Raw genomic sequence first — 15,020 nt, 5'->3', positions numbered from 1 at the left:
GGGATGGGGTGCTTGCGGGGGCCGCCCCTCTGGCCTCTGTTTCCTCAGGGTGTTCTGGGTCCCGGGACCTCTTGCCTTTTCAGCTCAGCAACACCTTGGTCTCGCCACTGGGAGAGCCCTTTTTTCCTCAGAGGACAGACAGCTGGTGATCAAGAGCCAGGCTCGGTGGGAGGTGGGGAGGTAATCAGCAGGTTGTCTCCACTGATGGGAGCAGACAGCTGAGAACACAGACCTGCGCAGGGCAGCCCCACCCTCTACCGGACCCACTTCTGCTGAGAGATGGAAATGTGGGTTTGTGTCAGATGGGCCCCGGCTCACCGCTCCCACTGAGGCCCTGTGCACCAGGCCCATGACCCGGTTTTTCCGGCTGACAAGGAGCCTGGGCCTGGGAAGGGACGCTGCACAAATCTAGCCTGGTCCCTTGGTCAGCCCTGGGGTTGACATCATCCCCTCCTGGGCACCATCACAGCAGCCTGCCGGGGACCTGCTTCCCCTTCGGCCTGGCTCTTTGCCCTCAGGAGTGTGCATGCCGCTTGTCTGCTGTCACTTCCAGTGTTCATTGGGTGTCTACTGCGTGCTGGTCACCTGCCGGGGTCGGGGCTTGTGATGAGTAATAGAGAAGGTCCCTCCCCTCTTTGCGGATAGATGCCAGCACGATCGCTGACTCAGAGCCCGGGTGGGTGTGGACAGGATGCCTCTGGGGGCTCTCTCCTGTGGAAGGCCTTCCTCGCTGGTCCGGTTCACCCTCAGCACCCCGCTCTCTGCTCTCACTGCTCCTGAAATAGACCCCTCTGGGTAGAGGGCAGTGGCCCCACTCCTGAGCAGCACACATCCTGACTTCTCAGCCCCAAATGCAGCTGGCCTGCCGGGGCACGGTCACCATGCACCACGGCGGTGACTGGTGCCTGACAGGCCACACTGCTGTGTTGGTGGGCCATGTCCCCCGCTGTCCGAGACAAGCCAGGAGATGACTGTCTGACATCTCTGACAAAGGGAGTCTTTTATAGCCTCTTCCTCAACCCCTCACCCTCACCCCTAGCCTGCCCCATTTTGTAGCCACCTCCTTTTGGGGCACCCCTCAGAAATTCCAGGTAGAGCCTAGGAGTGCCCAGAGTTCTGATTGTGATGCAAGAAAGGAGCAGGAGCCTGGGCTACAGGCAGGTGGCAGGCAGGCGTCCTGACCCCGCAAGTAAGCACTTGGAAAACCCCATTCTCGCTGCATCTGGGGCTGAGTGCTGGTGGCGAGGTCCCAGCACACCCAGCCCGGTGCTGAGGAAGCAGCCTGTCTGAGGCACCTGTTCAGTGCAAGTGGATCTTCCTGGGGTGCTTTCTGAGGGAAGGAAGGGGGGGTGGGGGGACTCAACCTTTCAAAAGGAGGTAGACCCACCTATATCAGGATGGGGGGAGTGTGTATGAGAGGAGTACGTATTCTTTGAGGCTTACAAGTTACTGAAAAGCATAAAGAATTTGGCAGAATTCTACAGTCCAGAGACTTCTGCTTCTTGGTGTTACATTCACAATTTTGTTTTCGGACTTTTGACTTAACTATGTTCGGGAGCCTTTCTCCAAGTCACTTAAAACTTCTGCTAACCCTAACCGTGACGACTACGCACTAGTCTGCGTGTACATACGCCATAACTTGCGTAACCATTCCCTTAATGCTGGGGATTCACGCTAGTCCCGATTTCACCACCAAGGAATGAAAGGCTGCCTTCTGTGAGGTGTCCCTCACTCCCCTCTAAGGCCGGGGGATCTGAGTGCTCCTTCCACCAGGGTCTCAGCAAAAGGGGGCATCGGAGGTGGCACAGGCCTGGTCTGCATGCTGCCCATGCTACTCACACACTGTTGATGACATCTCAGCCATGTAAAGTGGGGAGATTTGACATACCCCCAAATCCCAACATTTGGCCTGTCTTGAAAGGTCAGACGTTTGGAGACGTGGGCCTGCATGTCTCTGGCCGCGGCCTGCAGGGAGTGCATTGTGGCTGCCTCCTAGGGGTGGATAGCAGGTGTCCAATCCTGCACTGCCCCTCACCTGCCTTACCTGGCCCTGGCTGGCCCCTGCAGGCAGGGGACTTTGTCACCTGTCGCTTAGTAATAAGAACCTAGCGCTTCGTGGTCCGCTTGTGTAAAACCCACCTCTCCTAAGCCCCCGCCGAGTGAGTCTGACTCTCACTGTGCCTTCTCAAGGTGAGGTATGGTAGGGTATGGTCCTCATAGAATGTTCTGCAAGAAAACCGCCAAACATGCTCTAATGAATGCTGGTGCCAAAGTCATTGGCTGCATTTGCGGTTATCTCCCGAGAGGTTCCTGCAGGTGGGCTGATAGAGAACCAGGGTTTGGGGCCTGCGAGGAGGATGGCCAGTGGGGGGACAGCTCTAGGGGAGGGTCGCCATCCTGGGATGTGCACTCTCGGAACTGGCATCGTGCTTGCACCCGCCCTGGGCTCTGGCTGAGCCAGGCCACCCTTGCCTCCTCACAGAGCGTGCACCCCTCCTCTTTCTAATAGCCTCTGCTGGTCATGGCTCTCCAGCAAGACAGGCTGGGAGCTGGGGTGGACACAGGTCTGAGATGTGCCCTGGTCACTGACAGACCTGTCTCCACAGGCAGATTCACCAGGAACCACTTGAAGTGGAAAAATTTAGGACTTGGGCAAGGACTGATTGATCCAGGTTTTGTAGAGCCTAGAGTTTATACAATTTGGAAGCCTTTTTAAGGAATATATATATATATATATATATATATATATATATTTACAAATACCTAAGTAGACGCAGGGGCCGATGCAAGGCAGGCGTCCTGAGGTCAGCCTTCTGAGTCTCCCAGGGAGCTGCCTCTGGCGTGGGCTTGGTGGTACACGGGTCACCTCTGCTTTGCTTGCTCCCCAGACTTTCCTGAGAGCCCAGGCTACCTGGGTCTTGAAGTGGGAGAGGGTGCTGAAGGCTATTGGGATGGGGCAGGTGTGTGTCACCTGGAGTCCCAGGTGTGGCCTGATGCTTGAACACAGGGAGGGCTGGGGCTGAGAGATCAGGCCTGGGTGTGGGCTGGAGGTGAGGAACAAGGCTCACCGTGACTGTGACTGTGGCTTTGTGCTGGCAGGTGGAAAACCTGAAGGAGAAGCTCATTAGCCAAGCCCAGGAAGTGAGCCGCCTTCGATCAGAGCTGGTGAGGCTCAACACTGCCATCCTAAGGTGGGCGGGGGAGGCGGGGGTTGGCCGGGTCTCATGCAGACTGACCCTTCCAGATGGGATGTGCGACCCCATCTCTCCAGGGCCCTCACGTCCAGCCCAAGCCGGGGCTGCCCGTGTGCCCATCAGACTGCCATCCTGCCTGGGAGACGCTCCCTGAATACTTGTCTCCACTCACTAGGTCCTCAGAGGTCATGTGACCCCCAAAGGGTGGGAGGTTAATTCTCGTTTGCTGATGTAAAATAGGAGTGTGATCTCTGTGTATAAATACGACTTTCTTGTTACTTTCACACTCAGGAAAATAGAATGAACGGGGCGGGGTGAAGTCCGTCCCTCCAGCTCCCCTTTCCTCCTGTCTTCTCATTTTCCTCTGGAGCTCCTGCTCTCTTCCCTCCCTCTCCCGCCTTTCTCTTTCCCTCTCCTTCTCCCCACCTGACTCCTCTCTCCCCTGCCCTGGTAACCCTCTCCACCTCACATGCGTCCCCTGTGCTCTGGCCGTCTACAGGGAGGCACGGACTTGGAGAAGCACCGGGACCTGCTGATGGTGGAGAATGAACGGCTGAGGCAGGAGATGCGGCGCTTCGAGGCAGAGCTGCAGGAGCTGCGGGCCAAGCCGGTGGCCCCCTGCACGGGCTGCGAGCACAGCCAGGTGAGCGGGCTGGCCCCGGCCCCACCCGGTCCCAGAGGGCTCAGTCCCCAACGGTGACCCAGTTCCTCACAGTGATCCCTGCCCGCTTGTCTGTCCTTCCCTGGGTCCCGGCGTCGCTCGCCACCGCCTGCCTGCAGGAGAGCGCCCAGCTCCGGGACAAGCTGTCACAGCTGCAGCTGGAGGTGGTGGAGAACAAGGGCATGCTTTCGGAGCTGAACCTGGAGGTGCAGCAGAAGACCGACCGGCTGGCGGAGGTCGAGCTGCGGCTCAAGGACTGCCTGGCCGAGAAGGCGCAGGAGGAGGAGCGGCTGAGCCGGCGCCTCCGGGACAGCCACGAGACCATCGCCAGCCTGCGGGCCCAGTCGCCGCCAATCAAGGTGAGCCGTGGCCACGTGCAGGGCCTTGGGAGCGCCCTCTCCATCCCGCGCCCAGGGCGGGGCCTCCCGGAGGAGGGGCTTAAGCGTCTTGGTGAATGAGGAGGGGCAGGTGGTTGAAGGAATCATTGCAGGTCTGCCCTTAGTCTTGCCCCTTCCTCTTCTTGCTGTCCAGGGCCAGGCGCGTAGCGGGCATCTGGCGACTGAGGCTTGAGGTGCCCGTGCGTGCCAGGCATGGATGTGACGCACCGCGAGGTTCTACCTTCATCTTTGCCCTTCTTGTCTGTCCTGTGCCCAGGCTGGGGCCACAGCCCGGCTCTTGGTGGGCTAATTAGATGAGAGCATTCCAGGAGGCCCTTGCAGCATCCTGGGAAGCCAGTACCTCGAGGCCTCTCTAGTTTTTTCTGGGGGCTCTTGGCGGGATGTCCCTGAAGGTCCCTTCCCAAGGCCAGCTGCGTCTCAGGGCCCCCGGGTGAGGTCGAGGCACCTGCGCACCGCCACGCGCCCGTCCCTCCTTCCCCTCACAGTATGTCATCAAGACCGTGGAAGTGGAGTCGTCCAAGACCAAGCAGGCCCTCAGCGAGTCCCAGGCCCGGAACCAGCACCTGCAGGAGCAGGTGGCCATGCAGAGGCAGGTGCTAAAGGAGATGGAGCAGCAGCTGCAGAGCTCGCACCAGCTGACCGCGCAGCTCCGGGCGCAGGTGCGTGGGCTGCGGGGGCGCTCGTAGCTGTGGGAGAGCATGCGCACGCCCGGCTGGAAAGCTAGAGGCGGGCCTTCAACACAGTATGGCGGGTCAGCGCTCCGGGGTCCGATGCGCCTGGGTTCCGGTCCCTTCTCTCCCTGCTGGCTGCGTGACCAAGGCCAAGTTTTGTTTGTGTCTGTTTCCTCATCTGTAAAATGATGGGATCGCAGAACTCCCCTCCCAGTGGGGCTCAGGGACATAATCATTAAAGGTTCCTCACACAGGGTCTAGCGCACACGTTCTTAGAAAGGAACCCTGGTCACTACTGTATAACAAGTGCTCTCCCCTGCCCTTCTGGGGCCTGTAGCTTGTGCACCTGTTATGTGCCAGGACCCAGGCTGGTGCCGGGGGTAATGCAAGGAAGTAGCTGCACGGAGCTCCCAGACCTTTCGAGGAGCGAGATGGCCATCTACCCTTCTGTGTGTGTGTCTGTGTATGTGTCTGTGTGTGTGTCTATGTGTACATGTAGGGGTCAGTGTTTGCTCGCATGGGCTGTGGGGTAGGTGAGGGGCTTCTTTCTGGCTCTCCCTTTCCCCCCTCTGAGCTTCTCCCCCCCCAACACACATTGAGCTTCTGGTCTTGGCCATCAGATCGCCATGTACGAGTCAGAGCTGGAGCGGGCACACGGGCAGATGCTGGAGGAGATGCAGTCCCTGGAGGAGGACAAGAACCGGGCCATCGAGGAGGCCTTTGCCAGAGCCCAGGTGGAGATGAAGGCTGTGCACGAGAACCTGGCAGGTGAGCCGGCTGGCCGGGCCCTGGCCTGCCCCGTGCCGTAGCCCCTCCCCCTGTCTACCTTCTACCTCTGTGTCCCCATAGGTGTCCGGACCAACCTGCTGACGCTGCAGCCAGCGCTGCGGACCCTCACCAACGACTACAATGGGCTCAAGCGGCAGGTGCGTGGCTTCCCCCTGCTCCTGCAGGAGGCTCTCAAGAGCGTCAAGGCTGAGGTGAGTGCAGCTCATGGCTGAGGGGCCGGGGGAGGCTGGGAGAGGCCCTGGAGCCCAGGGCTCCGTTCCAAAATGCGGTGAAGCCCCCCAGACAGTAGCCCCCCCTGCCTCACCCACACACTGCCACCCCCAGACCCTGTTTGAAAAACACACTGGTCAGGGGCAGGTATTTGGGTATTTGCCTTATTGTGATGCTTTAAACCAAACATATTACATGTATTCTTATATCTCAAACATGCTGCACATATTCTTACATCTGTTAGTTTTGACTTTTTTAAAGCTATACTTGTACAGTATGAGAATAGCCAGCGTCTCTTAAGTGCCTCCTACGTGCTAAGCCTTTTATAGCTGTCAGCTCCTTGAATCTGTACAACAGTCCTGCAGGGTAGAGAGACTGATATATTTTGGGAATAGAAAATAGTTCTCTTTCTGTGAAAAAAATTATGTCAATAATACATGGACGTGGTAGAAAGTTCAAACTATGCAGAAGAGCATCAGAAGGAAAGGAAGGGCCTCTCTCTGCCACCCTGGCCTACTCCCCAGAGGCGGATGTCTGTCAGAATTTACCCCCCGAGCGTTCTGAGCACGATGAAGCCTGTTGATGTATTTGCGTGCATGTACACACTTCCCTTTTTACCCAACGAAGGGCAACATTTGCATGCGCGGTCTGCATTTTGGTCGTTTCCCTCGTGAAGTGTAACGTGGAGGTCCGTACCTACCAAGTCCTACAGATCCGCGAATTAGATGGTGTTCTCCCCAGTTTACAGAGGAGAAAAAAGAGGCTCGACGACTGAGATGGTTGCCTTAGGTCCCCCCAGCTACTTGAGGGTGGAGCTGGAGTTTGGGTCCAGCTGAATCTTGTTGTAGTCAAGTGCTAGTGCTGTGAAGTGAGGGCTGAGTCCTGCTGTTTGCTCATCAGCAGAGCAATAAGGCTCGTTGAGACTCAGTTTATTCCTCTGTAAAATGGGCCTGGCAGCAGTACATGCCCACAGGGGCTACTGGAAAGAGTTGGCCTGTGACAGCAGACATCAAGTACTCAGCCCAGGGCGGGAGGCAGTGAGCAGCTGCTGGGTGGCGGTGGGGAGGTGGCAGGCAGCGTGGTAAGCCAGGTCGGTGGAGCCAGCCCGTGACAGCGCTGCGCACCCCCCACCAGATCGGCCAAGCCATCGAGGAGGTCAACAGCAACAACCAGGAGCTCCTGCGCAAGTACCGCCGGGAGCTGCAGCTGCGCAAGAAGTGCCACAATGAGCTCGTGCGGCTGAAAGGTGACCGCCGGGGGTGCTGGGGGGCCCTGGCACAGGGGTCCCAAGCTGGCTCGGAGGTGATGCTGCCCTTCCCCCCAGCCCAGCCCCACTCCTTGGAGCTGTGCCCTGCCACCGAGGGGCTGCTGTAGCTCCGTCTCTGTAGATCCGGAAACCCAGAGAAGTCGGGGAGCTTGCTCAAACCCGCATGGCTCGTAAACAGTCTGCCCTGGATCTGGACTTGGATCCGTCCAACTCTGAAGCCCTCACCCCAGTGCCCATGGCAGGTGACCCCTGGGCCCCGAGGGGCCAGGTGGGCTATTGAGGCACTGGGTGGGGGTGGCTGGTATGCCGCTTGTTCTGACCAACGGCCTGGCCAAGCTTGAGGGTACCTGTTTGCTACACAAAGGTCTAGGGAGTGCTTGCTGTGTGCCAGGTGCTGTTCCAGACAGAGACATGGCCGCGAGCCCACATAGATGCTGTCGCTGGCCTCACGGTGCTCGCTTCAGCTGGGGCAGCAGTGATCATTAATCACCCAGAGAACCTCAACACTGCCCCTGTTACCGGGGCTGGGGAGGGGCTCTCAGAGCCCCTTAGTGTCTGACAGTCGAGCGTGTCAGGGGGCTTCCCGGAGGAGGTGCAGCCAGACCTTGGACCTGGATGGTGAGGTGGAGTGTACAGGTGAAGGTGAAGATTCTGGCTGTAGTGGGGAGTTTGTTCTTCATTCCACTGCGATCCCACTGAAGGGCTTGAAGCGATCAGATCTATGTGCCCACACACCCCAGGGCTGCCTCGTTGCCTGGTTCTATCTGCCTGATTCCCAGGCCCTGTCCTGGCATCCATGGTGTCCTTTTAGAATGACAGAATAAGTCTCTTGGCTTACTGGAACCCAAGCCCTATCGTATAGAGGAAACTGAAGTCCAGACACACAGAGAGCGTCCATTTGGTATCCCACCCAGATTGGGCGCAGGGCTTGAGCCCCACAACTGACCTTTCCTCCCTGTCCCCAGTGTGAAGCTCCCACTCTCAGTTGGCTTGCCCAGGAAGAAAGGGTACTGATACTTGAATTCATGATAGTGTGAGTGATCACAGCTTTGTGGGCTACCTTTCCTTGGGGGGCCTTGCTTAGAAGGCAGCAGGTTCCTGAGCCGCTGGGTTGCTCAGGACACCAGAGGATGCCAGTGTAGAGGCAGTCTGATCTTGACCCAGCCTGTACCCTTCTCTCCTCCCCCACACAAACCAGGGAATATCCGGGTGATTGCTCGTGTCAGGCCAGTCACCAAAGAGGACGGAGAAGGACCCGAAGCGACCAATGCTGTGACCTTCGATGCTGACGATGACTCCATCATCCACCTACTGCACAAAGGAAAGCCTGTGTCCTTTGAGCTGGACAAGGTCTTCTCCCCGCGGGCCTCACAGCAGGACGTGAGTGTGGCCCTGTGGGGAAAGGGACAGAGCAGTGGAGGGTGGGGGGACATACAGGGAGAGATGATGGGAGCATGGACCGAAAGAAGTATAAGAGTGGGGAGGACACGATGGGGAGGCGTGGGGCGCTGGGATGCCTTGCTCCCTCCACTGGAGGAGAGAAGAGGGTGGGAAGCTAAGATTGAAGCCTCTGCAGGGAGGGAGATTCATGCACAGCCTGTGGCACCTACGTGGCCCCGCCCAGCCACAGGACCCTGGCGGGCGTTGCTTCTCCAGCCGGGTGCACTTATGTTGGTCTGCCTAGGGACTCCCCCGCTGCTCCTGGGCCCCACTGTGGAACCCTTGGCCTGTGAGAGCCATGTGGTCTCAGCATCCTTCTTTTCTCATCTCTGCCCCAGCTGACCAGCCAGGCCTGTCTTGCCTGTGCCCTTCTGTCCCTGTGCTGGGCTTTACCTTTGCCCCGCCCTGTCTGCTGGTGTACAGGCAGGCTCTGGGTGCCGGGCACACGCTGCCCTCTGCCTTCAACTCACTGAGCACTCCTTTGGTACCAGAGAAGTAGAGGTGGGGGCCCCTGAGCTCCAGGGCTGGGCAGCAGGCACTGCCCTGTCTTCCCTTCAGTCTTGGCAGCTCGACTGATGCCTATTGTAAGTGACTTATTAGTCAGAAATTCTTCCACAGCGAGCCACTCGCCAGTAACAATATGCGTTGTACTGTTACTGAAGGAGAGAATGGTCAGGGGAGGTGGCTGGACTTGGAAATGGTGGGTGACCCAGGGGGGGCTTGCAATCTCCATCCCGTCACCTCCCCAGGTGTTCCAGGAGGTACAAGCCCTGATCACCTCCTGTATTGACGGCTTCAACGTCTGCATCTTTGCCTATGGCCAGACGGGTGCCGGCAAGACCTACACGATGGAGGTGGGTACCCGCTGCGCGGGGCAGGGGCTCGGTGAGGACCCCACCCCGTCGCTGCCCTTGTGTCTGCGGGTTTTGTTTGGTACAGGAGCAGAGCTGGTGGTTATCTGTGTTAGCCTGGGGCACCAGGCCTGAAGAGAGGGGCACCTTGCTCAGGTGGACTTGGGATGGACCCCTGTGGTTCTGGAGGGGCAGGTGTAATGCCCACAAGCTCTGGCACCAGAGGGGTCTCTGCCTGAGGTTAGAGCCCAGGGCAGACCACCTCTGCATCTCCCCGGATGGACCTTTGTTTCACCCATGTGCATTTATTGGGCTCCTGCCGTATGGCTGCCCTATGCTGGGCCCTGGGGTATGGGGATGGAGGAGGGCAGTCTCTGCTGCTGGGGCCAAGCCCCCCTCCGGGAAGGGCAGTGGGAGATGGGAGCTTTGAGGGGAGGAAGAATCTCAACCAGAGGTAAAAATGGAAGGCGGCCCTTGGGGGTTTCTTTGGTTTGTTAGCATGTGCCTGGCTCTTGAGAGGGTGCTGTGTGGTTCTCTGGGAAGGGGTGAGGACAGGTGTCCCAGTGTCTGAGGAGGGGGGTGAGAAGGCTAGACAGGCACCTTTAGGTGACAGGCTGTCATCATGGCTCTTTCCTTCCAGTCTGGGCCCCACTGTTGCCCTCGTTCTGGGATTCGTGAAGACTGGTTAGTGGGGGCCAGGCCAAGCAAGATGGGGGAGCGAGGGGTTTGGGGGGGCTCCTAACCCTATCTTGGGTGCTCAGAGTTGGGGTGACGCCCAGGAACATCTCCAGCAGTGCCTGCCAAGGCCCATGTATATCAGGTGCCGTTCTGGGCGCTGGGCAGTTTGGCCACAGAGTGTCTGCTCCCAGGAGCCAGCCCACCAGTGGGGAGGCTTCAGTGCTCACAGCACATCGAGCTGTGTCCTGGCAGGTGCCAGGGAGAAAACTTACAGCTGACTATGAGGAATCAGCAGTGAGGGAGGGATCAGATCAGGTGTTGGTGGGGAAGATAAAGCCATCTCCCCAGGAGGCGGCATTGGAGCCAGCCATGGGCGTGTGTGGGGAAGAGCATTCAGGGACCAGGAACAGCAGGGCTGAGGCTGCGAGGCTGGAGCATGCTAGGGGTACTGAGGCCTGGCAAGGAGGCCTGAGCAGCAGACGGGAAGGGGCGTGGGTGGGCTACTTAAGGGGAGGTGACCGCTCAGGTGAAGACTCCAGATTTCTTTCTAGAAGGGCCGGCCAGCCCATCCGGCCTCAGGGCACACGTGCCTCTGCTTGTGCCCCCCTTCTGCCACCCACAGAGCCCAGCTCGTGGCTTCCCTGATGTGAGCCACCCTCTAGGCGGTGGCACGGAGATCATAGGTTCCCAGCGCCCCCTCCCAGGTGGTCCCCCAGGACCAGGTGTGCACCTGGTGCTCAGCGGCCCCTTGTGCAGGGCCGCGCCGGGTGCTTCACCCAGTCCTCTGCTTTACGTCTCAGGCTGGTCCTGGCAGGGCAGTGCTGTGGAAAGGTGGGGAAACTGAGGCCCAAGGCGATGAAGTTGCTTGCAGCTAGTGGAGGGCGTTTTGGGGCGGACCACTAGGCACGGACAGGGAGGCTGGCCCGTGAGGGGTCGCCATAGATACCACATGGGCATCTGCACGGCCCCCCCTTGTGGTGGGGAGAGGCCTGGCTCACTGGGGCCCTGCTTCTGCCCCCAGGGGACCCCTGAGAACCCAGGCATCAACCAGCGGGCCCTGCAGCTGCTCTTCTCCGAGGTGCAGGAGAAGGCGTCCGACTGGGACTACACCATCACCGTCAGCGCTGCTGAGATCTACAACGAGGTCCTCAGGTGGGCGGTTCTGGCGCGGGGCACGGCCCGCCCAGTGGCTTTGTGGTCCGCGGGGCCATGCAGAGCTGTGTGTGACGAATGTCGGAGTCGGGGCTACGTGTCCGGATCAGCCCAGGGATCGGGTGGTCCCCGGCCCCCGCCCCACACCGGAGGCGGCAGGGAGAAGGCCTTGCTGTCAGTCCCCCCGGGACCCCTAGACCAGACCCAGGTGCTGCTTTTCCTGCCGAGTCTACCCAGTCTCCCTGCAGGCTGCACCAGGTGGTGATAAGTGAGAGTGAGGGACTTGGGGGGCCCTGCCTACAAGAGCTCCGTGCATCTTGGGGGCGGGAGTAGTACCACTACAAGACTGGGGGGAACATTTGGCCTCTGCCCCTCAGCAGACTGAGTGCAGGGGAGGAGCTGGAGGAGAGAGGGGCTTAGCCCTATGGTTAAGGAAGGCTTCCTCAGGGTGTGATGGGGTGGGGGAACATCCCAGGTGATGGGGGAGCGGGATACAGTGCAAGCAGAGGCAGAAGCGGGAGGAGGGAGTGACCGTGTCGTCTGTCCCCGCAGGGACTTGCTGGGGCAGGAGCCCCAGGAGAAGCTGGAGATCCGGCTGTGCCCAGACGGCAGCGGACAGCTGTACGTGCCGGGGCTGACAGAGTTCCGGGTGCAGAGCGTGGAGGACATCAACAAGGTGCAAGGCCGGGGCACCTGGAGGCGGGGAAGTGCCAGGGAGGCCCCCACGCGTAAGTGGGGCCGGGCGGGAGCAGGACATATGCAGCCTGTCCGCAGGTTTCCTCCTCTGTAAAGTGCGTAGGGTGAGCCTCCTCGGGGACAGGGTGATTGCGAAGACCTCACTCCAAACCCTGTGCCTCCGCCCTCCCTGCTCCCTGCCAGGTGTTTGAGTTTGGCCACACCAACCGCACGACCGAGTTCACCAACCTGAACGAGCACAGCTCCCGCTCACACGCCCTGCTCATCGTGACGGTGCGCGGGGTGGACTGCAGCACGGGCCTCCGCACCACGGGTGAGTGAGGGCGCCGGGCGGCCTGGCCGAAGACCCCTGGCACCTGCCCCCACTGGGGCGGCCTCGACCTGCCCGGCACCCTCCCCACAGGGAAGCTGAACCTGGTGGACCTGGCCGGCTCGGAGCGTGTGGGCAAGTCAGGGGCTGAGGGCAGCCGCCTGCGGGAGGCGCAGCACATCAACAAGTCGCTATCAGCCCTGGGGGACGTCATCGCCGCCCTGCGCTCCCGCCAGGGCCACGTGCCCTTCCGCAACTCCAAACTCACCTACCTGCTGCAGGACTCGCTCAGTGGAGACAGCAAGACCCTCATGGTGGTGCAGGTGAGGGCCTCGGCTGGCCAGGCAGGGTGGCCCTTCGTGTGTCAGGCTTGGCCAGCACCGTGACCAGGGACCCCCTCCCCCTGTGGCCCCCGTACATCAGGCTGTGCAGGGAAGGGACACCCTCGTCCTCTGCAGCTTCAGTCAGTGAGCATGCTGCCCCCTCCAGTTCTGTCAGGGAGGCCTGTTGGCCTGGGTGGAGAGTGAGCTCTCGTGTCCCCTAGGTGTCCCCCGTGGAGAAGAACACCAGCGAGACGCTGTACTCCCTGAAGTTTGCAGAGAGGGTGCGCTCTGTGGAGCTGGGCCCTGGGTCCCGCAGGGCAGAGCTCGGGTCCTGGTCCAGCCAGGAGCACTTGGAGGTATGGTGACTGCCACGGGCCCATCTTGGGCTGGCATGGCCAAGTCAGGGGCAGGAAGGAGGATCTGGGATGGAAGACGGCCTAGAGCGGCGGGAGAGGGGAAGATGCCAGAAGGGGGTGGACCTAGAACTTGAACCTGGGAGTCTTGGTCTGAATATTTCGCCTTGACCTCAGAGATAACCTGGGGAGGTCCCCAGCGGGTTGCAGGTTGGCACACAGGTGCTCAGTTATAACTCATTTTCTTCTTTGCATGTATTATCTCATGTAATTCTTGCACTAACTGAGCACGGTGGAGGCGGGGAGCCAGGACCACGGCCCCCGCCCACCTGCTCATCCCTGCCCACAGTGGGAGCCGGCTTGCCAGACCCCACAGCCCTCGGCACGAGCACACTCAGCCCCCAGCTCCGGGACCACCAGCCGCCCAGGCTCCATCCGGAGGAAGCTGCAGCCCTTGGGTGAGCCTTTAGGGAGTGGGCCAGGGTGGGTGGGTGAGCCTCCCCTACAGGCGGATAGCCACTGGACTGCCCTTGCCTGAATGGACTTTTTGTTTTCCTTTTTGGTTAAGTTTATAAAACTCATCCATAACCTGTTTTACCACTTTTTCTAGCCCTGGGAAGTAGTCAGGGCAGACCGTGCTAGATCCATTTCACAGATGGGAAAGCACAGGCTCCCTGGAGAGGGAATAGTGTAAGAAGGAAGCAGCCCTTCGGGCTCCTAGCGGGGCTGCTGACTCAAGGCCCAGGACCCAGTTCTCCCAGGCAGGGCTCCAGCAATACACACCTTCCAAAGCAGGCCAGGAACCCCCTGTTCTGGGCCTTGGCTCCTAGGGAGGGTGGGGGGCAGGGCCCAGCCCGTGTCCCGGGTGAGGAGTGAGCCTGGCTGTAGGACTGGAATGCAGAGCTCCAGCCCCCTGCCTGGCCCCACTCACAGAAGGGCCTGGCAGGTGCTACAGTGCAAAGAGGTAGGGGCAGCAGGATCCTGGGGAGTCCTGGCCCAAGGCAAGCCCACCAGTGAGACGTCTGTTGCTTTGATTTCAGCCTGACGGCTGGGGCTGCAGAGTCTCCAGGTGAGTGTGGGGGCAGTGGCCCGGGCCTACCTGCCCACCTGCCTGGCCATCTTGGGTTGCAGGGCTGTGCCGGGGAGATGGCTGCTCAGGGCTGGGTCTGTCCTGCTGCCTGCTGTTTGTGCGCTTCTGCCCGGCTCCCTCCTGCCCTTATGTACAGAGGCTGACAAACCCCTCCTCCCCCTCCTGCAGGGAAGTCAAGGCCGGTGCCTGTGTGATGGACGTGTCCACCCTACCAGACCGGGGACTGGGTCGTGAGGCCTTGCTGGCCCGCTCCTGCTGTAGCACTGGGAGCCTAGGAGGCAAAGGCCAGGGTGGAGGCACCTCTTCCACCCCGTCTCCACTCAGAGATGAGAAACATGCTCAGAAGGAAATGGTGTCTCTCGTCCGTGGCTGTGGGTTCAAGTGGCACAGGCCGGAAGGGTAGGGATGGACCACTCTGCCTGGCAGGCCCGGGCCATCAGGGGGCCCTCACGGGGAGGGCAGGAGTATGCGGGAAGGTGGTCCTCTCGCCCAGCCTGGTCTGACCCTCCCCCGCCTGCCGGGCCCGTCTCTAGTGGGTGCGCTGAGGAGCCCCCGGGGGGGCACAGGAACCATGACACCTGGGCAGTTTGGTGGGCACCCTGGGGCAGCCCTGGCCGCATGCGGGCCCTGTGCTGGACATGTACATAGTGTTCTAGGTGTACATAGGGGCACGGCCCTCCCCGCCGAGGGCCGGCCTGTATTTATGGCTGGCAGGAGGCCAGTGGGCGGGGATTCTGCTGCTCCCCTCATCTGCCTGGTACCAGGCTCTCTCCTTGCTCACTGGCCTCTTGACATTTTCCCCCCTTTGAAATCCTATTTAAGAACTTTTGGAAGCTTAGCCATTTTTACTTAAAATAAAAACCTTTTTACACAAGTGTGGTCTCAGTTGGTCTCGTGAGGCCCTGGTCAGATTATGGGGATGAGCCTTTGGCTCCAC

The 15,020-nt window shown here is 60.1% G+C and overlaps 1 protein-coding gene across 5 annotated transcripts in view; it reads left to right on the top strand.

Moving 5' to 3' along the window:
• The window catches only part of KIFC3 (kinesin family member C3), a 43,071-nt gene extending 28,114 nt beyond the window's left edge, over positions 1–14,957 (top strand). For 3 of the 5 annotated variants that reach the window (XM_049622344.1, XM_049622346.1, XM_049622345.1), the window contains 16 exons: positions 3,100–3,165; positions 3,694–3,837; positions 3,975–4,214; positions 4,739–4,912; positions 5,545–5,692; positions 5,774–5,904; positions 7,058–7,169; positions 8,389–8,570; positions 9,380–9,484; positions 11,181–11,311; positions 11,864–11,987; positions 12,191–12,320; positions 12,411–12,640; positions 12,862–12,996; positions 13,343–13,451; positions 14,252–14,957. In XM_049622344.1, the coding sequence (XP_049478301.1) occupies positions 3,100–3,165; positions 3,694–3,837; positions 3,975–4,214; positions 4,739–4,912; positions 5,545–5,692; positions 5,774–5,904; positions 7,058–7,169; positions 8,389–8,570; positions 9,380–9,484; positions 11,181–11,311; positions 11,864–11,987; positions 12,191–12,320; positions 12,411–12,640; positions 12,862–12,996; positions 13,343–13,451; positions 14,252–14,277 (2,187 nt within the window). In that variant the 3' untranslated portion in view covers positions 14,278–14,957. Of the gene's footprint in view, positions 1–1,129; positions 1,190–3,099; positions 3,166–3,693; positions 3,838–3,974; positions 4,215–4,738; positions 4,913–5,544; positions 5,693–5,773; positions 5,905–7,057; positions 7,170–8,388; positions 8,571–9,379; positions 9,485–11,180; positions 11,312–11,863; positions 11,988–12,190; positions 12,321–12,410; positions 12,641–12,861; positions 12,997–13,342; positions 13,452–14,033; positions 14,063–14,251 lie in introns of those variants that run through there. The other 2 variants (XM_049622343.1, XM_049622347.1) reach the window with 2 other exon arrangements.
• The last annotated feature ends 63 nt before the right edge of the window (positions 14,958–15,020 follow it).

This window comes from Panthera uncia (assembly GCF_023721935.1).
Source record: "Panthera uncia isolate 11264 chromosome E2 unlocalized genomic scaffold, Puncia_PCG_1.0 HiC_scaffold_19, whole genome shotgun sequence".
Classification (NCBI taxonomy): domain Eukaryota; kingdom Metazoa; phylum Chordata; class Mammalia; order Carnivora; family Felidae; genus Panthera; species Panthera uncia.
Note: the sequence above shows the minus strand (reverse complement) of the source record. Positions and strands in the feature narration are given on the sequence as shown.